Raw genomic sequence first — 22,004 nt, 5'->3', positions numbered from 1 at the left:
AAGCTGAGACTCAGGATAGGAAGATCCCTCGGTTCCACAGCTGATAAGAGACTCCCAAGGTAGGCCCTGGCCTGTGTGGTTCAGTTGTGCATCGTCCTGCAAGGCAAGAGGTCAAGGTTCAATTCCAGGTCAAGGCACATGCCTGGGTTGCCAGTTCTGTCCCAGGTGGGTGCATGTTGGAGAGGCAACCAATTAATGTTTCTCATCTCGCTCACATTGATGTTTCTCTCCCTCTCTTTCTCCCTCCCTTCCCCTCTGTCTAAAAATAAATAAGTAAAATCTATTTTAAAAGAATGAGAGAGAGGCTCACAAGGTGGGAGCCCAGGGGTGTCACTCCCCAGAGCTGTTGTCACCAGCTCCAGCCAGAATGTACCATTAATACATTCCTTTGTCCAACCAACATTTATGGAGCGCTTCCTGTGGACCAGGTACTGTTGTCACAGGAATATTTTTGCCTTGAGCAGGTGGCATGTGTGTGTCTTTGCAGAAAGATCCTAATCTTAAAAAGCTTACATCCATGCAATGGAATATCACTCAGCTATAAAAAGCAATGAAGGTTTGACACGCGTTGCAATGTGGATGAACCTTGACAACATCATGCTGAATGAGAGAAGTGACATACAACAGGTCACATGTTTTATGATCCCATTTGTATGAAATGTCCAGAACAGACAAATCCATAGGGACAGAAAGTAGATTGATGATTACCAGGGGGCTGGCAGCAGAGGGAATGGGGAGTGACTGCTAATGGGTACAAGGTCTCCTTTTGGGATGATGAAAATGTTCTAGAACTAGACAGAGGTGATGGTTGCACAATAATGTGAATATACTTAAAGCTACTGGATTGTACAGTTTAAAATGGTAAATTTTATGTTCTGTGTATTTTACCACAATGAAAAATGGAAATGAGGGGGGAAAAGAGCTTAAAGCGGTCAGCCCCTGCCCCTCTTCCTTCCCACGGTCCCAGTAGCTCAGGGCTGACCATAGGTTTCATGGGGCAGAGGGTCTTTAAGTCCACCAAGGGGCCTATGCCTGTGTGTGTGGTGTGTGTGTTTGTGTCTCTGAGGGTGGGTCTCAGCTTGGTGGGGGAACAAACAGGGGACATGCTAATACTTTCAGCAAAATTACCAAAGAGGGAGTGGGAATGAGTGGAGGATGAGGCAAGACCCCGGGGAAGCAAGTCCACACATATGTGTTAGTTCTTGTGTGTGTGGATCCAGCCTGCTGGGTGAGCAGTGGCCCCAGGGGCCAATGCAACACACTGGGGAGCTTTGTTTACTCTCTGACTCGTCATCCCAGAGGAGGGACAGAGGTCAGGGATCACACTGGTGTGTCTACAGGACAGGCTGGTGTGACAGCGTTGTGGCTGATTCTGGGGTCTGGGTATGGTTGTATAGAAGCTGGAAGCTTGGCCTCCACAAGTCCAGCATTCAAACCCCTCTCCACCTCTTCTAACAGAGTGACTCTGGGCCAGCCGCTTTGTTTTCCTGTGCCTCAGCTTTCCTGTCTGAAACAGGGATAATTAAGAGTCTTCTCCATACAGGATGGCTTGGAAAATGAGAGGGGAAGGAAATGCACAAGATGAGGGCTGCTAGCATGCTGCTGCCCACTTTCCATCCAGGGAAACTGAGGCTCAGGGGGACCCACAATATGGGTCAAGTGTGTGCCCAGGTCTGTGGCCTCAGAGCCAGGATGACTCCCACCTCAGCACCCCCCACTCCTCCACCCCCTCTTCTCCCCACCCCATGGTCCTCCTGGCTGGTGCCAGGGCTGAGCTTAGAGGGGCTGGCCTGGGGCCCAGGGGGTGGGCTGTTGCCGGGGGCTTGAATGAGGCAACCTTGCCTGGGAATCTGCTGGGCTCAAAGAGCTACTTTATTTATAGACCAGCACTGGGATTGGGTGAGCCACCCCCAAGCCCTGAGTGCCTTCTCTGTCCCCGCTCCTCACAGGGGCCTCAGGCCAGGGGCTGCAGTGAGTGGGTGGAGGGAGCAGGGGAGGGGGGCTGGTGGGCCAGAGCAGGCTGGATCCTCAAGAGCTGGGTCTCAGAGAGAGACAATGTCTCCCAAGTGCCTCTCAGTATACCCAAGGTGACACACAGACACAGCACATGCAACCAGACTCACATCTTTTTTATAAAGATTTTATTTATTTATTTTTAGAGAGAGGGGAAGGGAGATAGAAAGAGAGAGAAAGAAACAACAATTAGTTGCCTCTCACATGCTCCCAACTGGGTGCCTGGCCTGCAGCCCAGGTATGTGCCCTGACCAGGAATAGAACTGGCTACTCCTCATCTTGCAGGACAGAGCCACACCAGTCAGGGGGAGATTTACAGCTGTCTTATACAATGTCACAAACAACTGTGACACACAGTCACATCCTAGACACACAGTGACTGCACAGGGGGCTCATGTATGACCACACCTGGCAAGACAACATATAAGTCAGACAGACCACAAAATAGCCATACACAAGCCACGCCTGCTGCACAAACTCACGACTGTGAGTCCAGCCCCACATAGAGTCCCCTCACATTTAAATACCTACTGCTGTTCACACACCCCTGTACCTCAGACTTCCTGGCTGCCATAAACATCCCGCATTTGCCCCATGTTGTTCACACCCAGCCATGTTTGCAGACATGGACATACCTACAGAGAGCCAGCACCCAGTCACTATCATCTGGCACCACATCACCAGCATGGAGACACACGCTCTTCCCAGGGTCACACTCAGCAAAGCCACTCACGCTCACCACTGAGCACACCTAGTCATGGCCCAGGGTGTTCCCACATGAGCTCACTTCAGTCCCTTCATGCTCGGCCACCCTCCCACTCCCGCTGTTACCCCCACTTACCCAGACTCCCAGGCTCACATCCTGCCAGGATTGACAGGTCCAGCTGGCACTGAGGGAGTGTCCATCTATTCTCAGCCAGCCCTGCTGGCCCCAGGCAGGACCCAGTGAATAAATCAGACCCAGACCTGTCCCTAGGGGGCTGCTGGCCAGAGGACCCCATCACACTCACCCTTGAAGACTCTCCAGGTTGGGGCCATGGGACAACCTATTCCCAGGGGGAAACCAAGGCTCAAAGCTACTTAAGCTTCTTTCCCTGCCTTGCTCCAAGATGACAAACTCATGGGAAGTACAACTATTTTCTGCCTTCCCAGAGAGTCTCTGCTGACCAATACTTGCTGTGTGACTTCAGCAAATCCCTGACTCTCTCTGAGCCTCCATTGCCTCTCCTGAAAAAATGCAGAACTCAGCTCAGTGAAGGGAACTCCAGAGTCAGACCGGGGTTTGAATCCTGGTCCCCTTGGGTGACCTTAGCCAAATGATTTTGCTTTTCTGTGCCACAGTTTCCCTCAGTGAACCAGAATTGCAGCTTCTTGTTCTTCTAGAGCACCCTCTGCTCCACCCCTAGGGTGAGGGGGAAGGGACGGCCCAGTCTCTCCTCACTCAGGCAAATGAATGGACCACTTTTGGCTGTCCTGATGGGAGCTTACAGCTGGTAATTCCTTGGAGAAACAGGAGGCCCTTTCATGCCCAGGCGCCAGTGGGGTGAGGAGGTGGGAAAAGGGTATGAGCTGGCTTCATCCCAGTGGGCAAGGCAGCTCCATGCCAAGACCAGGAGTGGCGTGGAGGGCCCTGGGACAAGCACATCCTCCCTGGGGGACCTTGGCCCAAGTGGCTGTACAGTCAGTCACCTGTAAAATGTAGGTAATACAGACCAGCACAGCTGTTTTAATAAGCCAGTGGATGGAGACGAAACGTGGCTTCAAGTTAAACACAGGGTGAGCTCTCAACAAAGGTCAGCACTATTGTCATGTGTCATCCTAAAGAGCTCACTAAATTCTCCAGCAGTTCTAGAAATAGAATTCCCTCTAGTTCACAGATTTTAAAAAATGCTCAGATGCTCACATGGTTGCTTGTCCAATGTCACACAGGTAGTTAGTGAGTGGCCCAGCTGGGATTTAAACTGTATATGGGGCCTCTGGGGTCCATGCTCTTCCTAACTTCCTCTGGGGGGTTGGAAGTGTTTTCTGCCATGTCCAACCCTGATCCTGAGACCAGCAGAGCCAGGTCTGGATGGCACCAGGTCATGACTGAATGCAGGCAGTCCTGGCAGGCAGGGGCTGATGGGGCAGCTCTTCTGCTAGTGTCCCAGTTTCCCAGCCAGCACCGCCTTCTAGAGCAGGCTTGTGCAGACGCTAGTAGGATGCCAGGAGGACCATTCCCTCAGCCCTTGAAGAAAGGGGCTGGGTCCCAGACCATTCAGCGGAAGCCAGGAACCACAGCCTCCTGGCAGTGGCTAATCTGTCTCAGAACCCTCCATTCATGTAGATCAGATGGCGTCCTGCCCTTTCTCAAACACTTTCCATGACTGCTCCAGGCTCAGGAGGATCTGGCTCCACATATTTTATTCAAATTCGTGGTCTTTCACCCAACCAGGCTTTTGGTTATGCTGTTTTCCGTGCCTGGACCCCACAAAGCCCCAGATTTTTCTCACTCTGGTGCAGCCACAATATCTCCTCTCCCAGGAGGCCCTCCTACACCAGTTACCTAGGCACTATCTCTTCCCCTGGCTCTGCCCTGGCCCCATGGGACTGGGAGTGGGTGTGTATAGCTCTGTATTACCCAGATTGAGGATTCAGCACATGTGGGGCTGGAACTGAGGCCTCTCACAGTCTGCAGCACCATCCAACACAGGGCTGGGCAGTAGAGAGTGGCAGGAGTTGTTTAGTGTGAATCAGTGAACCAGATCTTTAGCCTGGTATCTGAGACTTTCTGTAACCGGTTTGGCAAACTCCTGTTCATCCTTCAAAACCCATTTCACAAGCCCCCTCCTCCAAAAAGCCCATCCCAGGCAGCGTTTACTGGAAAAACAGGTTTAAAGGTTGGGCCACATAAGACTGATGAAGACTTCTTGTAAACATTAATCAGTCCCCTCCCGTGTGCACCCTTTTTTTTGGAATCTTTTTAAATTTATTTTTTAGAGAGAGGAAAAGGGAGGGAAATAGGGAGAGAAACATCGAAACATCAATCGGTTGCATCTCTCACATCTCCAACCAGAGACCTGGTCCACAACCTAGGCATGTGCCCTGAGCTGGAATCGAATCATGGTCTTTTGGTTCGCAGGCCAGTGCTAAATCTACTGAGCCACACCAGTCAGCGTTGAACCTGCAACCTGCTGACGTACGGGAAGACACTCTAATCAACTAAGCAAACTCGACCAAGGCCACAAATGCTTGCTTTTAGGTACCAGCCTTCTTAACTCAAACACTGGACTAGGGCCCTTTAAGAGGCGGGCACTGAGGGGCGGGGCCCAGTTCAAACCCCGCCCCGGGAACGACGCGGCCTGAGTCACATTGCTTCTGCGCGGTGTCCATGCGGTTCCGGGTCTACGTTTTGATTCTCCTTTCCCAGAGAAACTGAGACTCGGAGCCGAGACGACCGCCCGAAACGCACAGGACACCTGGCCTCGGGTCATTGGTAGTTTCCCCGAAACCCCCAATTTTCCGGCAAGGGATTAATCAAGGGGACATTTAGGACTGGAGTGGGTGGGGCAGTGACGGTTCCTGTCCGGTTTTTCAGGTGAGGACGTTCAAACTCAGAAGACAAGTTCTCGCTGTTCTGGCTGCCTTGGATCGCAGCTCTGAGCCGTGAGGTCTTGTGGAGCTGAAATGACCCACTCTTTGGTTTGCGCAGACACAGTGAGCAGGTGAGGGCCCGGGGAGGTGGGGGCGGGCAGTGGCAGTGCCCTCCTCGTCTTGGGGTTTGAGCTGTCTGTGGACAGAGCTTGGGGTTTGCAGAGCCGGTGCTGGGTTCAGTCCCTCTCCTCCCGGTGATTCTGGTGCCTCCAGGGTGAGTTCGGTGCTGAATCGCAACTCGCGGCAGTTTGGAAAGAAGCACCTGTTCGACCAGAACGAGGAGACGTGCTGGAACTCGGACCAGGTGAGGAACATCCCTGGACCCTCTACCCATCGTATGAATCAGATTCAGGGGTCCAGGGTGCCTTAAGAACTACAGAGCACCACAGCTGAGCTCAGTCGGGTTGGTCAGGAGGGACCATGTGATGAATCCTCCCACCACCAATCGACTATTTGAAAGATTGCATAGTACTGCCTTCATCCTAGAGTGACCAGGGGACTGTTTCTCTGTCTGCTTCCAGGGCCCCTCCCAGTGGGTGATACTAGAGTTTCCACAGCGCATCCGTGTCTCCCAGGTGCAGATCCAGTTCCAGGGGGGCTTTTCCAGTCGCCGGGGCTGCGTGGAAGGTACTGGAAGGCCCTGGTAGGGGGGTAGAGGAGGGTGGAGGGGGCAACAAGGCTTCACAGTCTGCTCCTTTCTCTGCTGCAGGTTCTCTGGAGAGTGAGGCTCTCAGTAAGATTGTGGACTTCTACCCTGAGGACAACAACTCAATTCAGATATCCTGCCCTGGCCTCTGGAGTGGGGGTGGTCTATGTCTCTGAAAGCTGAGGGCCTTGCATATGACCTTGAGCAAGTGGCCTCTAGGCCTGCATTACTTTATCTGTGAAGTGAGCTGATGGTAACCTGCTCTGTGAGTCGCAGAGGGGCCCAAAGCTTGGTGTCTGAGCTGGGACTGCGTGGGGCTTGGCACACAGTCTAACAACAAACCACCTGTTTCCCTTGACTGCTGTGCTCACACCTTCCCTGTGCCAGCTGCTGAGGTGGACCAGCTAAAGGTAACATTTGAGGACACCACTGACTTTTTCGGCCGTGTGGTCATCTACCACCTGCGAGTGCTGGGGGAGAAGATATGAGGCCACGGGGCAGCCGCCCCCTCCAGGAAACCCTCATGGAAGCACAGCCAAGTCTTTCAAGTTCTGCACAGGTTTATTGATTTCTCCTGGCAAGGACCCTCTCCCACCATCTGTCCAGGAGCTGCCTTTGAAGCCAGTTTTGGGTTCCCCCAACTCTGGGTCAACCATCTTGTTCCCTGAGTGTCTGAGTCCCTGGGGGACAGGTGACGGTCTTCACTCGGGGTCGTCGGGCACCAGATTACTTTGGAAGAGTCTGAGGATGTGGTTCTCAATCACTTGTTGCACTGGAAACAGGACAAGGAAAAGGAGGACTATGAATGGAATTGGGACTGCAGAGGCACTAGACCCACCTGCATCCTCCCTTCATGGGTTGAGCTGGGGGATCCTGCCCTAAGAACTGCACCCTCCCCTGAGGCCTCTCTGCATTGGGACATGGATGGAGAGCCCACTTCATATATGGGTAAATCCACACCCCTCCCAGGACACAGCCAGGAAAATGGAGGCCCCTATTCCAGGAACCTCAATTTCCCCCAAGTTTATAAAAATGTGTTTGGGAAGCATTTCCGAGTTATTGGTGAATTGTGATATTTACAAAAGGACAAGAAGGGCTATGAGGACTGATGTCCCAAACAGAGGAGGACTCCTTGAAGCAAGGAGGGGATATTTCCCAAGACCTCAATTCCCCCCACAACCCCAGGGGATTGGTTCTGTTACAGTCACCCTGTTTCATGGGTGGTGAAGTGAAGGCAGAAGTAAGGAATCAAACTGGGATCTGTTTACACCCACCTCCTACCTCAGAGGGTGGCCTCAAGGTCCTGTGTATTGTGGCCAGGCCCCCTTCCTCTGGGTGCCCTCACCCGGCCAGGCCTCTGCATATGCTGTCGCTCCAGCCTGGACCATCCTTCCCTGGGGTCCTCGGGAAGCCCTCCCTGATTACCATCCATCCTGAGGTGGGGCCAGGGTCTCCTTTGGGCCTCTCAATGCCTGAGTGTCCCCCATCATGACCCCAGTCACTGACATACATTGGCCTCCACCCCCAGCTCATGGGTAGCCCTCTGAGAACCAGGCCTAGCACATACCCAGGCCATATACACAGGGGCACTCAATGTTTGCTAACAGGAACTCCTGTTGCCAGCATCTGACATCCAAGAGGGATGCCCTGTGTATTCTGTGGCATCCCACCCACAGCAAGCTGTCACTACCATGTGTCTCAGGCTGACCTTTCCGGTATCCCAGAGCCACGGCGAGGTCCATAGGGGTGTAGCCAGAGTCAGCCTCAGTGGTGAGATCAGCTCCTCGAGCTACAAAGCAGGGCAGGTTCTGCAAGGGGGGACTGGAAGCCCAGAATGGGGCACAGACTCTGGAGATCCAGTGACCACCAATAATGCAGCCCCAGGTCTATCAGTTGCCCATGTGGCCTTGGACAAGAGTCTTGAGTTCTGAGAATGTGGTCAACAGAACCCCCACCTCCAAGGTCCCCGAGGCCAGACCCCTCAGGATTCCTGCAGTGCCAGCTACGGCTCTGGGCCACCAGGGCCAGCCTCTAATCCCACTCACCCAGCAAGGCTTCTACACACTTCACGTGGTTCCCACGCACGGCATACAGCAGTGGCGTCCCTCCATTCTGTCAGGGGCAGGAGCAATCATCACTATACTGGATTCTCGTATCATCCAGCACACTCCAATTTAATGTGGTTCCTTTTGTTTGTCACCTGGCCCATCTAGCTCCTCCTTTGGGACTTGGCTTAGATGTTCCTCTTCCAGGTAGCCCTCCCTGACCTCCCTTGGTTGTACAGGCTGTCTATGCGCCTGCCATCACAGCTACATCTCAGCTGACTGTTTATGTATTGGCTTCTCACTACCCCCTAAAAAAACTAAGAGCTCTGTGAAGCTTGGGAATGGCCTGCCTTGTGTTCTTATCACCCAGAGCAGGCCTGGCACCCTGCAAGGAACCCAAAGCTGGCAGGTGGTGCCTCACCCAGTCGTAGATGTTGATGTCCACATCACGCTCAAGCAGCAGCCCCACAATGTCTGTGTAGCCACCTGTGCTGGCCAGTGACAGGGCACTTTCCCGCTCCTTGGCCAGGATGTGGGGGTTGGCACCCTGGGGGAAGCAGAGGTGGCAGTGACAGGAGGGGGCATAGAAGGAGTGGTGATGGGAGGAGTAGGGGAATCCCCTGACATCCTGAGGTCCCCATAGCAGCTGAGACTTGGCCCGCCCTCAAGTCCCTGGAAGCCCCCAGCTGGACAGGGACGCACCCACTCAAGCAAGAAGCGGACGGTCTCGATTTCTCCAAAGGCAGAGGCCCAGATGAGGGGGGTGAAGCCACGCTCGTCCGGTTTGTTGATGAGGTTGTCGCCTGGCAGGAAGGGTTGGTACCACTGGGCTGCACCCCTGCCCACTATCCCCAAAGCTGTGGGAGTGGGGATCATGTGGGCAAGCTAGGGCCAGATGGGGGGGGACACATGTGGATACACACAAGTGGCTGCACTTGTACACATGTGTAGACAAAGACATATGCACACTCACAGGTCACGACAGCACCCACATGCACACACCAGCACATGAGGTCAGACAAGGACGGATACCAGTGCATGGATGTGGACACATACCTTTCCTCAGATGCTCCTTCAGCTGGCTCAGCTCTCCCTGGGCTGCGAGCTGGTGGATGGACAGGGCTGGGGCCAGAGAGAGGCAGTGTTCTCACCTGTCCCATCCCTGCTCTGTGCCTTAGTTTACTTCATGTGCCAAGATGCTTCTCTCTGCCCAGCCACCCTGCTACCCCACACCCTGTTGGAGACAGGGCCACTCACAGTCCAGGGTGGCCGGCAGGGCTGAGATCTCATTTCCCCGCTGCCGGTTGGTGAGGGTTGTGGAGTGCTTCAGGGAGCTGCCTGGTGGGAGACAGAGGAAGGGTTCTGGGTCTCCAAGACAGACCATGCTACCAAAGACACAGTGCGACTCCCCTATCACTCTACAGTGATGCTACTGGAGCTGAGCCCTGAGAAGCTGGAAGCTGCAGGACCCACTGCCCAATCTGGGCATGTCCGCATAGACTTTAACAGGTCATTTGAAAACCTGAAGAATTTGAAGACTCTTGCTCCTCAGAAAAACGCAACTCTCAGAGTACCCTGAGTAGGTGCTTGGGCTCTGCCTGTCACCAAAGATGTTAAATAAGTTATGGGGCAAGGCCATCAGGTCTCCTGAGATACTGGCAGCTTTGGGGTCCTGCTGCTTGTGTGGATACCCCAGGTTCCTGAGGAGTAGCCCAGGTGAAGTTCCCTTTTGGGGTGATGGGAATGTCCTAAAATTATAAACAGGCTGGGGTTACACACTACTGTGAATGTACTTACTGCCACAGAATTGTATGCAATTATGGTCAAAATGGTAACTTTTATGTTAGTGGATTTTACCACAATAAAAACAAATAAGCAATCCTTCACTAGGTGGAGCTGGAAGATATATATGTCCTAGGTGCTGGAAGATAAAGACAAAAGCCCACATCCGGGACCTGACATTCCACAGTCTTTGAGTCTCAGAGGCTGGAGCCCAGGGCAAGTACCTACCCTGAGGTGATGAGGCACCAGCATCTGGTTCAGGATTCCCAGGCTCTGGGGTGCAGGGAAAGAGACTGAGCACCACTGTGTCTGAGCCATCTGGGGCCTCATCGATGGGATCTTCAGGGTCCCCAAATTCTAGGATGGGGGGCTGCTGAGTCAGGCTGAGGTCCTCTGCAGGCTGAGAGGACTCCATGGGGGAATCTGGAGGCAACAAAAGGGGAGAGATGACAATAATTATCAAAACTCTTGTTAAGTGGGCACCAACTGCTTAATCAGCCTAGCACAGTGAGGGTGGGTAAACTCAAGCTCCTCCAGGAAATTAAATCAGAGTCCAGTTGCTTTGCAGGCCCACTCCACCCCACCACGAAGACACATAGGACAGGCACTGCTTAAAAGCCTTGGTTCTGGGGTCACTATCTGGGATGGAATCCTTGCACTTACAGGCTGTAAGAACTTGGGCACATGCCTTAACTACTCTGAACCTGTTTCCTCATTAATAAAATGGGGAAATAAGGTCTAAAAGAAGTCATGTCTGTACATAGCTGGGCAGGGGGCCTGAAACACCGCAGAGCTTAACAAACGTTTGTTGTAGTTACTTTTTGGAGAGTGGTCCCCATAATGATTGAGGGCTCAACAAAGATGTAATTGGTTCCATCCCACCCGCCCCTCCCAAGGAGATCCAGGAGGTCCACTCACCTCCAAAGAGCTTTCTCTCACCCCTCGCCGCAAACTCGGGCCCCCCAAAACTTGGAGGCCTAATTCACAAACTTTTCTCCTCCAACTGAGGCACTGAGGAGCAAGCTGGAGCCTGAACCCTGGGCGCCCAGGTTTTTCTACCGGGACAGAAAGCAACTTGATACGCGACCACTACCTCCCACCCCAGAGCTTCCCCACTGCGCCTGCGCACCCCGCCCCCCAAAAGTGCGGAAGGGCAAAAGCAGTAGAAGCTGCTTCTGGCCCTTTAAGAGTTGGGGGAGGGGCATGCTTTCCGCTGGGGACCGAGTATTGCAATAGCGCTTGCGCGTTTTACACCCTGACCCTCCGGTAGGGGGCCAACTGGTGAAGGGGAATTGGGCGGAGCATCAGAAGGCTCTGAGGATCTCAATGCGGCTGTATTCCATCACCGTCCCCAGCTCCGTCCACAGTTTTTTGGGAGCCAATCGGCTCCAGTACCGGGCTGACGAGACAGCCCTTTCGTCAGTGGGAAGGCAGGGGCAAGGAACCGGGCGGGGCATCCGGAACTTAAAGGGGCAACACCACTGTCGTCCAAGTCCCGAACAATGTTCCTTCTGAGGTGCTAGGGGCTCACGAGCATGTGCAGGGATTTGATAGCAGCAGTGGGGTACAAAGAGGCCGTTTATACGGCCCAAAGTGAGTGGTGTGTGGAGCATTCTCCTAAGCCATCCTCCCCTGGAAAAGGGGGTTTCAGGAAAGGAGGACGCCCTGGCCCCTCCCCGCTTTGGTGTAGATTCAGGGGGGTCCTTGCTCCCTCCTCACCTACCTACCTGTGTGCCCCCTTCTCCAGTTTCTCACTCACGGCCCCTCTCCTGTTTAAGTACAGAGAGGAAAGGCTAGTTGGTACTGGAGTTGTGGCAGGGCCAAGTCGCGTTTTGCAGGGGAACGTTTAGGCAGCTGTCACCACCTCCAGACTTCCGGTTCCGGTTCTCAGGTTTCAGGAGCGGTTGTAGCTATGGAGGAACCCGAGATGCAGCTCAAGGGAAAGAAAGGTGATGCGAGGTCCAGGGCTGGACAAAGGACCCGGGAACTCGCGGAGGGGTGATAGAGGGACGGAGGGAAAGGACAAAGGGAGGGAATGAACGTGAGGGGCAGAGATTGAACTGCTATCGAATCCTGGCGGCCGCTGACTAGTTTTGGAACCTTTAGAAAGTCCCTGTATCTTACTTTTGTCATCTGTAAAATGGGGAGTATAGTCTCCCTCCCTCCCCTCATAGGTTTGTGAGAACTCAATGACCTGATATTTGTACTGCATTGGAAGAAAGCTTGGGATATGGCAATCGCTGTGCGTATTGTTGCCATATAGACTTGTGCATTTGGTATGTTTACATTGACTCAAATATTTATAAAACACATAGTTACAAATTACAAAATGCCACAAACTTTTTAAATTATTAAGTTTTTTGTTATTTAATTGCACATGTTATTTCTAGTTAATTAGTTAGAAGGTACAAGTACATTTAATTCCACCTCTTTTGTAACAACACTGAGCTCATTTGTGAAACAAGGAGGCCTAAGAGGGTAAAAGGTTCTATAATCTATACAGTTTGTTAGATTGTATTTACTTTTTTAGAGAGAAAAGAAGGGAGAAAGAGAGGAAGCGGAAACATCACTATGTGAGAGATACATTGCTTGGTTGCCTCTCACACTCCCCCAACTGGGGAACCTGGCCAACAACCCAGGCATGTGCCCTGGCTGGGAATCAAACCTGTGACCTTTTGGTTTGTAGGCTGATGCTCAATTCACTAAGCCACACCAGCCAGGGCTATAATCTATACAGTTTGAAGGGAGAAGGCGGGCCCAGTGAGCTGTATTCACACTGGATAGACTCATGCACAACCTCCTTGACTCCCAGACACACCAGGGTTTTCTGTCTTGCAACCACATTGCCCTGGGCAGTAGCACAGATTCCATCTCTGTAACAAACCTCAAGGGGGGTACTGTTTTCATGGCATTTTTACAAATGAAGAAACTGAGGCCCAGAGAAACCCCTACCCTCACAAATCCATGCTTTAATTATTTCCTGTAAACACATAACCTAGTAAAGAACAGAATTCACATATAAAAGAAATGAACAAGGTTGTTGTTGAGAATGAGGGACATCTGATTAAGCTTGGTGACCAGGGGAGGCTTTGCCCAGGAGGTGACATTTCAGCTAAGATAGGAGGAATGAAGACTTAAGACAGAGGGAAGAAGGGTGTGTCAGTGGCAGGAATAACAGATTCAAAGGCCCTATGGTGGCAAAGTGCTCAGAGCCGTGCTTTAATATAGTAGCTACTGGTCACAGTGTTTATGGGTGCTTAATTAATGTTAGGTAAAGTTAAAAATTTAGTTTCTGAGTCACATTGGTGGCATTTCAAGTGCCCAGTAGCCACCTGTAGCTCGTGACTACCATATTGGACAGTATGGACCATAGAACCGTTCAGTCATCAGAGAAAGTTCTTGTGGACAGTGCTGGGAGGGTCCAAGTAACAGCCAGGAGGCCATTGTGTCTGGATGAAAGACAAAGAGGATATGGAGGTCCACAGTAGGCAGAACACGCAGGACCTTAGGGGGCCATGGTGAGCAAGGCAGATTTTGTTCTCTGGCTGATGGGAGCCATGGGAGAATCCCAAGCAAGGGAAGGACATATCTGATGTGTTCATTAGTTCACTCCATCTGTTGTGTGGAGATGGGACTGCTGGCAGTGGGGGAAGCAGGAAGAGCAGGAGGGGCTGAGTCTGGCGTCCAGGTGGGAGGCAGCCATACCTGGACCAGTGGAGTCAGTGCAGTGCTAAGAATGGGTGAAGCTGGGCTTTGTTTTGTGGCAGAACCAGAAGGATCTCCCTATGGACAGCATGGATGACCAGCTAGTTAGGAATGTAGACCCTGGGGTGACGATTTGGGTGTAATTAACTTACCGAGAGAGCCCCACAAGAGAGAAAGGGAAATAGGACAGGGCTGGGGAGGAGGCAGAGCAAGGAGCAACCTCAGGTAAAATCCTTCAGAGCGAGGCCTCAGCCTGCTTTGGCAAGGGAGTTTAGGGAGATGAGTCACTCCTCTCGATTGTCCCAACAGAGCAGGGGGCATGGACTTTCATGTCCCTCAATGGTCAATCATGGCTGAGGGCTACCCAGAGATATAAACTTGCAGGCACTTTTAGATCCAATAACCAGTAGATTCTTCGAGGAGAAATCTCAGATTTATTCACTGGGTTAAAAAGAATTCGAGGGGATGCGAGTGGGCAGCAGCAGTGTACACCACCAGTGGGCTGGGGAGAGGAAAGACCACAAGTTCACCGGATGCATTGACAATACCATGAGCAAGGCCTCTGTGACCATCTTCAACCTATCACCTGGGCCACAGGTGACCCACCTGCTGGGGGTGGGGGAACACCAGACACTCTTCACCACTCTGGCTGGACTTATAGATTGAGCAATCAGGAGTCTTATGCTTTGTCTCTGTATCTGTGCACCCCTTTCCCTTATTCTACCGCCTTCCACACTCTGACTGTCAATCCTGGACCCAGTTACAGACAAGTTCACTGAGAGCGTCTACGTCCTGGCCAATGAGCCGTCTGTGGCCTTGTACCGGCTACAGGAGCATGTGCGCCGCTCTCTGCCAGAGCTGGCCCAGCATAAGGTGAGCTGCATGCACCCCTGCCACCAACTCCCACAGGGTCTGCACTTGGGGTAACAGTCCAGGCTGGGCCACCAACAAGGAGGCATGTGGTCACTGGGCAGGTTGGGACCATGGGTAGATAGATCTGGGACAGATTTGGAAGAAGGGGCAGCTGGCCTACATTAGTTGTGACCTGTATGATGAGAAGGAGGCAGTTGTATGAAGACTAGAGGGAAGAGCATGACAGGCAGAGGGAACAGTAGATGCAAAGGCCCCAGGACATAATAGCTGTTCACAGAAAGTCTGGACTCATGAGGGAAGGGAAGGGACTGGAGGGGGCCAGTCTCTGCAGCCATAGTGATCAGGTGCTCAGTCCTAGAGAGTTGGGAAGATATACGTGGCAGCCTCTCCCCCTAACAGTCCCCTACCTCCCACAGGCCGACATGCAGCGATGGGAGGAGCAGAGCCAGGGAGCCATCTATACAGTGGAGTACGCCTGCAGGTGAGCACCTAAGGTTGCCTCCTGGGCATTCAGCAGCATCTCAGCTAGCTCCCTGGTGAGCCTTGTCCTGCCGACCCTGAGTGGGGAGGCATGTGGATCTCAACTCACCTGGCCACACAGCAGATTCCAGCCTAGGCCTGCACTTCTCACTGTGCTCAACCTCTGTGCACCTCTGGCAAGTGTCTTCTCAGTGCAGACCTCCTTCCCATCTGTCATGGGAGGGTGTAATAAGGGTTGGGAAACATAAAATTTATCATCTTAACCACTTTTAAATGTATAGTTCAGTGGCATTAAGTACATTCACAATGTTGCACAACTACCACCACCATCCATCTCCAGAACTTTCCATCTTGCATAATTGAGACTCTGTCTCCATTAAACACTAAGTTCTCACACCTGCTCCCCTATCCCCTGGCACTCACCATTCTACTTCCTGTTTCTATAATTTGACTACTCTTAGGCCTCACATGAATGGAATCACACAGTATTTGTCTTTTTGTGTCTGTCTTCTTTCATTACGAATAATGTGAAGGTTCATCCATGTTGTAGTATGTGTTGAAATTTTCTTCCTTTTTAAGGCTGAGCAAAATTCCACATTTTGTTTATCCATTCATTTGTCAGTGGGCATTTGTGTAGCTTCCACATTTTAGCTTTTGTGAATAATACTGCTGTGGGTGTACCATTTTTGTTTGTTTGTTTAATTTTCTGTAAATCTTCAGATTGGTTGTTTGCCCCAAGGGGAAAGATGCTTGAGGGTGGAAAGCAGTAGCTGGTGTTTCTTTGCTTCGTGGCAGCTTTGCCAGCCTTGTCTCCTGTGCTTTTGTTGGTTCCCTCATTGGTATTCAATGCCCTGGCTGGTCCATTTGCCTCAAGATTTTGGCCACTATATTTAGAGGTGCCATTTGCCCCTGGCATGACCTATGAGTCATTTGGTGGAGGCTGGACACTCCCAGCACTTCTCATCTGTGGCACTGTGGGGTTTGCTTGCCTGTTTCTGTCGTGTGGGTGAAGGTTCCTTGACAGGAAGTCCTGCTGCCAGGGCCACTGAGCTGAATGTTCTGCCATCAGCAGGCAGCCCCTCAATGGGACAGGAGAGGATTTGGACAGATGGCGTCTTCCTGAGGATGGTGGTTACAAGCACTCTCCTCAGCTCAAGGAAGAGTAGGGAAATAAAAATGTTCTCTCTCAGGGCTGCTGAACAGCTCTGGGACAGCTGTGACCTTGTCAACAAGGTCCATGCTAAAGAAAGAGTGTGTCAAAGTCTCTACTTTCTCCTGGTCCCTCTAGCTGTACCATCTAACTGAGGAGCAGGGGCCACTAGGGCTGCACATTTAAATGCACATATGCACTAAAATGAAATAAAAAGAAAGATTCCGCTGCTCAGTCTCTCTAGCCACATTTCAAGTGCTGAGCAGCTCTCTCAGTAGATAGAGAAAGTATCTCTCAAATTACAGAAAGTTCCACTGGCCCATGTTGGACAAGGCAGGAGGCCAGTGTGCCCTGAGCTGTGGGTGCTTCTCTTCAGTGAGATGTGAGTTTCTTCAGTGCTAAAAGAACATATTTCCAACAACAAAAGCCCTTGGCTTTTAGTTGTTTGAAATGCTTTATGCAGTGTTAACAGTTTGTGTAAAATTGAAAGATGTTAAATTGAGGTAAAGTATTCAGTAGTGAGCTTATATTAGTGAGTTTTTTAATCAAGTTGGGCAACTGAATGCTAGAAAACTTGACTGCACTTGGTGGCCTAAGATGAATAAGCTAACAGAGTGGGTGACAGCAAACACCCCTCCCCTTGATCTCATTGCCATTTTCAAGCAGATCCCTCCCTGATAATAAATAGAAGTGATTTTTCTTCTTTAGGAGAAGGACTTTAAAACAACACTTTTACTTTTATTGGAGATGGTGTTACACGGGTGACTTCCTGGCATTAGCAAGGCCCCGTAGGGCTTGGTAAATGTGCCTGTAGTGCCATACAAAGGGACATTCACTAGACCGTCATCAGTGTGGTGCCGCCCCGTGGGCTGAGCGCAGCTTTGCAGCAGTGCCCCCTAATGGTGATGAGTTATCCTGCTTCTGTCTAACTCACTTCCAGAGCTGTTGGGTCGAGTTGATAAGCTTCCTTCAGAGGCAGGAATAGATTATCTAAGAGGAAAGCAAGGTATTTATTTTTGAGGCCATCTTTACATGCTTATAGTTCCTTCAGAACATTGGATGGCCTTGCAGCAGGGATTGTCACCCAATGTCCTCTAGGCTTGTCACATAATGTCCTCTAGGCTTGACGGGAAAATCTAAACTTTGAGTTCATGATGACCCCTCAGGGAAGCCCACGGAATCCCCCAGGTACCTGCTGAGCTCCACTTGGTGAGTGAGGCAGGTGGTGTCTACTGGGTATGCCTTCCCATTATAGTGCCGTGAAGAACCTCGTCGACAGCAGCGTCTACTTCCGCAGTGTGGAGGGTCTCCTGAAACAGGCCATCAACATCCGGGACCACATGAATGCCACCGCCCAGGGCCACAGGTAGCTCTCGGGACCACAAGCCCCTGCTGCTGTCACCCTCCTCTCTGTAAGGTCCTTCGCCACTCAGCCAGGATCTGCTGCTTATTGCTCCTTGGACAGCTCCTTTTCCTCATCTCATGGTGTCTAGTGGCTTCCTCTTGTCCTTTGGTGCCTGCGACAGAAGGGGTCAGTCACTCAGTATCCAGATCCTGAGCTCTGCTATATGCCTGGTCCTGGGCTGGGTGCTGGGAACAGAGAGGTGACTGGGACAGGCACATTTGTGGTCTCACAGGGAGACGCACAGCAACCAGATATACATGGAACAGACCCAGAGCTTTTCAGACATGTCCAAAGGAAAACACAGAATATGGGGCTTCTCTAATGTGTCGGAGGGGTTGCGAGCAGAAGCCTGTAAGACTTGATGATGGAAAGACTCGGGATGATATTCCAAGTGGGACAGTGGTGAGGACAAAGGCCCTGGGGCTGGGGAGCTAGGGGACAGGTGTGCCTGCAGTGGCTGAGCAGGGGAGATGGGGTCAGGGAGGTGGGCAGCAGGGGATGCTCCCAGAGCCAGAGGAGGCTTTGAGCTGAAGACCACGTGGTATAAAAATGAAAGCACTTACAGTCCTTGCACACTGGGAAGAGTTTTCGGGGAAAGAGTGCTTTTTGCTTTTGTTTTCATTATAACTTAATAAATATGCATTTGAACATGAACATACATTCTGTAACTCTACCTTGGCATGTATCTGGTGCCTGCAGCTTGGGGGTCTGGCCTGCCTGTCCTCCACAGGGTATTTAGAAAGAAGACAACCTCTGTGTTGTTCTGTATGAGAACTAAGACAGGAGAATTATCAAAAACAAAAGCCTTGCCCTGACTGGTGTGCCTCAGTGGGATGGGCATTGTCTTGCAAATCAAAAGGTTATGGATTCCATTCCCCATCAGGGCATATGCTTGAGTTGTAGGCCAGGTTCTGGTTGGGGGCATTGCAAGATTGATCCATGTTTCTCTCGCATATGGATGTTTCTCTCCCTCTCTTCCACCTTTCCTGCTTTCTAAAAATAAATAAGTAAAATCTTTTCTTTTTTAAGCCTTGAGAATTTATAAAAATGTATGTGCAACAGTTTCCCCTCTGAGGGTTGTGTGCAAGGGTTTGTCTGGATTCATTTGCATTAACGACTAGCTTTGGCTTCTGTGTCGCGGGTTTGGTGACAGCATCACTAGAGTTGACTCCACAAAGTGCCTCGAACAGTGCCCTGCTTATAGCAGAGCCTCAAAAAAGCAATAGCTTTTTGCTTTGAACTCATGGTTTCCCAAGTGCTTTCAAATGCCCTGCTTTTGCCTTCTGTTTTGAAAATGCCAAGTGCTTCTGAAAGCCTGGAGGCACTGCTAGCACCTCTCTTTGCCAGCCCTGTGGGCTTGAAGTGCAGACATGCATGAGCCCCAAGCGTGACCTCTGAAGCTGGTGGCTGGTCCCATCTTTACAGAGGATGCCCTGTAGGTTCAGGCCGGGGTCTTAGGAGGGTGACCTGAACACATACTCCAGCCTAGTTAACTAGACCTGATGGCCTCTGACCTCAGCTTCATAGCCTCTGACTTTGGCCTCATGGCTATTGCCCATGTTTTATTTCAGCCCCCAGGAGTTGCCCCTGCCCTCCTCAGCCTGATCCCAGAAGAGACTCTGAGGGCTTTGGCCCCTCCAACCAGGTCAGTGCTGAATAAAGCAGGGGCCTTTCTGTCCTCCACGCTCTGAACTAACCCACCCTTTAATTGTCCAAGAAGAGACATGCCATCTAATCCTCAGGCTTGAAGGATGGTTTGGTCAGTGGGAGGATGCAGGGTGTGGGGGACCTTGTACCCTTTGCCGCTTAGGGTGACTGTCAGCCTATCTCCCTCATGCTCTCTGCCATTTCCCCTTATTCAGGCCATAGGCCTTATCCCAATCCTAAGGACTCCTCCAGGGCAGAAAAGGCATCCCACATTTCCCTGCCCTGCCATATGCCAGCTGCTGGCTTTACTTACACACCTTCTCTCAGGCAGAACCCAGCATGGCGGTTACCACCCAGCTCTGATCTCTTCACTCCACTGCTGACCTGCTGTGTGACCCTGAGCAAGTTCTTCCCCTCTCTCTGCTTTTCTCTTCTGTGAAAGTGACTCAGATGGCAGAGAGGGCACTGCTGCATATGATGATGTGTAGTGTAGCAGTCAGCTGCTGCATGACAAACTAGCCCAAAATTTAGTGGCTTACAGTACCAATCTAATTGTTTGTGATTCTGTGATTGGGGCTGGGCTCAGCTGGGGGCCAATCATGTGGCAGTCAGAGCTCTGTGGGGCCAATAGTCAGAGGTGGCCTCACATATCTGACCCTTGACTGGTACCATTGGCTGCAGGGGATCCAATTCTCAACCTCCATGTGGCCACTCCAGCAGGCCAGCCTGGGCTTCTGGTGGCTGGGCACCAGGAGAGCAGCCCCAGTCCACACAGGCTCTTCCAGTCTCTACTTGCTTCACATTTGCAGATGTTGCATTGGCCACAGCTAGCCATATGGCCAGGCTCAGAACCCGATGATAGAGAACTGCAGGAGGGCACCACTACTGGGAGGTGTGGTTGACCATGTGAGGAGAGTGTGGCCTCAAGACAGGAGTGGTATATTGTTAATTTGTGCCCATGCAGGACAGACCCCGGCCAATCAGAGGTACCTGAGGTAGTTACTGAGCCCCTGGCTTGTAAGCTCTCAGAGCCTCTGCTCATCTGCTGTGATAGTATTCTGTACCATGGGGGCCCTCTCTGAGGGTTGTGGATGCATGGACAGGGACCCTGTGGCCCCTAGAGCAGCAGCCCTCAGAGCCAAGAGGGAGCAGAGTTTACACACATGCAGTCAAAGCACCAGCCAAGTGGCAGGCCTAGCTCTGGGCTTGGGGGTGGCGAGCAATCCCACAGACTGTGGGTGGGATCGCTGGAAGGATATCTGGGAGGGGCTGCTGAGGCATCTCCGAGTCCCATCCCCTGAGCCTTGGTCCCTCCCACCCTTATACCTCAAGGATACTGCCCTGCTGCACTCCCTACGCCCTCAGTAGTCTGCTGTCCCTCTGCTGCTGTACCCCTGCTGAGTAAAACATTCGGTGCTCCTCCTGATCCCACCTTTGTCCCTACAGACACTGTTCTGCTCTTCCCCAGAATTGCCACCCAAATTCCCCTCTTAGAGCCTCCATTCCCACTACCCCCCGCCCCTGACTAAGCTGCTCCCCCTGATGTTGGTGGTGACTTTCAAGGGATGAAGGCTTGGCCTCCCCCAGCCTCTTTCTTCACTTGCCTCTCCCAGGGTCCTACATACAGCTCTGAATTTTACAGAAGAGGAAACAGAGGCTCAGATGGGCAAGGCAGGGTCACCACTGATGACTGAAAGTGCAGTCACACCAAGACCTCCAGTGTCCTGGGGCTTCTCCTCTTCCCTTGCCCCTATCAGGCCCCTGCCTCAGGTATCACCTCACTGGGGTCATCCTGAAGCCCCAGGGGCCTTTCAGACCTCCTTGTCCTGACCCTTGTCCTGCCTCCCCAAGCCAGACCAGAGTTGGACCCTTGGACACAACCTTGTGAGACCTATCAGGGTCCAAAGACTGAGCAAGTGTGGCCAGCACAGTCCTCTCACTCCTGCCCCTAGCTTCCTGAGACAAGGTATTGTTGTCCTTGGACTCCTACCCCACATTAGCCACGTCCCTTCGGACCAATAACTGTCACTGTGTTAATCCCCCTTGACCACGCTGTGTTTGTGGCTTTGCCACAGTCTTCTTTCATCTTTAAACAGCCCAATAAGGTGGGTATCACCCTTAAATACAGATGGGAAAAGAGAGGCTCCAAGAGGTGGTGTGACTTATACAAGGTCACACAGCTAGAGGAAGCAACCCCCTCCCTGATTTGGTCCCAGTCTGCCTCTGACATGCTGTGTGACATGGGGCCTAGAACTGGCCCTCGCTGGTCCTCCATTTCTCCATATGGACAAGGAAGGCTGGACTGGACCTTCTCTGCAGGTTGAGGTGGACATTCACATACATGCCTGTCTGGCCTCCATTCTGCCTCAAGCAGAAACACCCATCCTGGGTGTAGGCCATATGGTGAAGCTACCATGGGACCCTGGATCCAGCTGTACCTGGCACTAATTCCTAAATTACTGTATTTGCCAAAATTGCTTTGAGTCTGTGTCTGCTAACTACAGAAGAGTCAACACTGCTCTCTTTGAATTCTAGGCCTGGGAAGTTATGACCCATGGTCTTTACACCCCCAAGGCCAGCTGTGTGCCAACACAGTGTTGTGCAAAATGTGTCAGGAAGATCAGA

At 51.8% G+C, this 22,004-nt stretch overlaps 4 protein-coding genes across 11 annotated transcripts in view; 3 read left to right on the top strand and 1 right to left on the bottom strand.

Moving 5' to 3' along the window:
- The first annotated feature begins 5,360 nt into the window (after positions 1–5,360).
- On the top strand, positions 5,361–6,797 carry LOC123828219 (nuclear receptor 2C2 associated protein). Of its 3 annotated transcripts, none has more exons than XM_045852954.1 (6): positions 5,361–5,488; positions 5,591–5,717; positions 5,809–5,950; positions 6,168–6,273; positions 6,356–6,423; positions 6,664–6,797. In XM_045852954.1, exons 2-6 carry the CDS (start codon positions 5,680–5,682, stop codon positions 6,778–6,780), a joined length of 471 nt encoding a protein of 156 aa, XP_045708910.1. In that variant the 5' UTR covers positions 5,361–5,488; positions 5,591–5,679; the 3' UTR covers positions 6,781–6,797. The 3 variants fall into 3 exon arrangements, with proteins under 3 accessions (XP_045708910.1, XP_045708911.1, XP_045708912.1); XM_045852955.1 differs by having other exon boundaries at positions 5,364–5,481; XM_045852956.1 differs by having other exon boundaries at positions 5,426–5,488; positions 5,860–5,950.
- A 37-nt stretch (positions 6,798–6,834) lies between these two features.
- Positions 6,835–11,980, bottom strand: RFXANK (regulatory factor X associated ankyrin containing protein). 3 transcript variants are annotated; one of them, XM_045852952.1, is made up of 10 exons: positions 11,847–11,974; positions 11,038–11,174; positions 10,348–10,542; positions 9,595–9,675; positions 9,394–9,459; positions 9,040–9,140; positions 8,759–8,884; positions 8,338–8,404; positions 8,001–8,081; positions 6,835–7,064 (listed from the first exon to the last, which is right to left on the bottom strand). In XM_045852952.1, the coding sequence occupies exons 3-10, from the start codon at positions 10,532–10,534 to the stop codon at positions 6,994–6,996; spliced, it is 780 nt and encodes a 259-aa protein (XP_045708908.1). In that variant the 5' UTR covers positions 10,535–10,542; positions 11,038–11,174; positions 11,847–11,974; the 3' UTR covers positions 6,835–6,993. The 3 variants fall into 3 exon arrangements, with proteins under 3 accessions (XP_045708908.1, XP_045708909.1, XP_045708907.1); XM_045852953.1 differs by lacking the exon at positions 11,038–11,174 and having other exon boundaries at positions 11,847–11,980; XM_045852951.1 differs by lacking the exon at positions 11,847–11,974 and having other exon boundaries at positions 11,038–11,283.
- The window catches only part of BORCS8 (BLOC-1 related complex subunit 8), an 11,109-nt gene continuing 1,081 nt past the window's right edge, over positions 11,977–22,004 (top strand). The window contains exons 1-6 of one of the 4 annotated variants that reach the window (XM_045852959.1): positions 11,977–12,068; positions 14,585–14,697; positions 15,114–15,178; positions 17,583–17,693; positions 19,304–19,377; positions 20,993–21,850. In XM_045852959.1, coding sequence (XP_045708915.1) covers positions 12,032–12,068; positions 14,585–14,697; positions 15,114–15,178; positions 17,583–17,693; positions 19,304–19,337 — 360 coding nt within the window. In that variant the 5' untranslated portion in view covers positions 11,977–12,031 and the 3' untranslated portion in view covers positions 19,338–19,377; positions 20,993–21,850. Of the gene's footprint in view, positions 12,069–14,584; positions 14,698–15,113; positions 15,179–17,582; positions 17,694–19,303; positions 19,378–19,706; positions 19,920–20,992; positions 21,851–22,004 lie in introns of those variants that run through there. The other 3 variants (XM_045852958.1, XM_045852957.1, XM_045852960.1) reach the window with 3 other exon arrangements.
- The window catches only part of LOC123828216 (myocyte-specific enhancer factor 2B-like), a 27,963-nt gene continuing 21,083 nt past the window's right edge, over positions 15,125–22,004 (top strand). The window contains exon 1 of the mRNA XM_045852944.1: positions 15,125–15,178. The gene's annotated coding sequence lies outside the window, so the exon portion shown is untranslated. The remainder of the gene's footprint in view (positions 15,179–22,004) is intronic.

The sequence above is a fragment of the Phyllostomus hastatus genome, unplaced genomic scaffold (assembly GCF_019186645.2).
Source record: "Phyllostomus hastatus isolate PE091 unplaced genomic scaffold, TTU_PhHast_1.1 phas_contig_98, whole genome shotgun sequence".
Taxonomy (NCBI): domain Eukaryota; kingdom Metazoa; phylum Chordata; class Mammalia; order Chiroptera; family Phyllostomidae; genus Phyllostomus; species Phyllostomus hastatus.
This window is presented reverse-complemented; position numbering and strand designations above follow the sequence as displayed.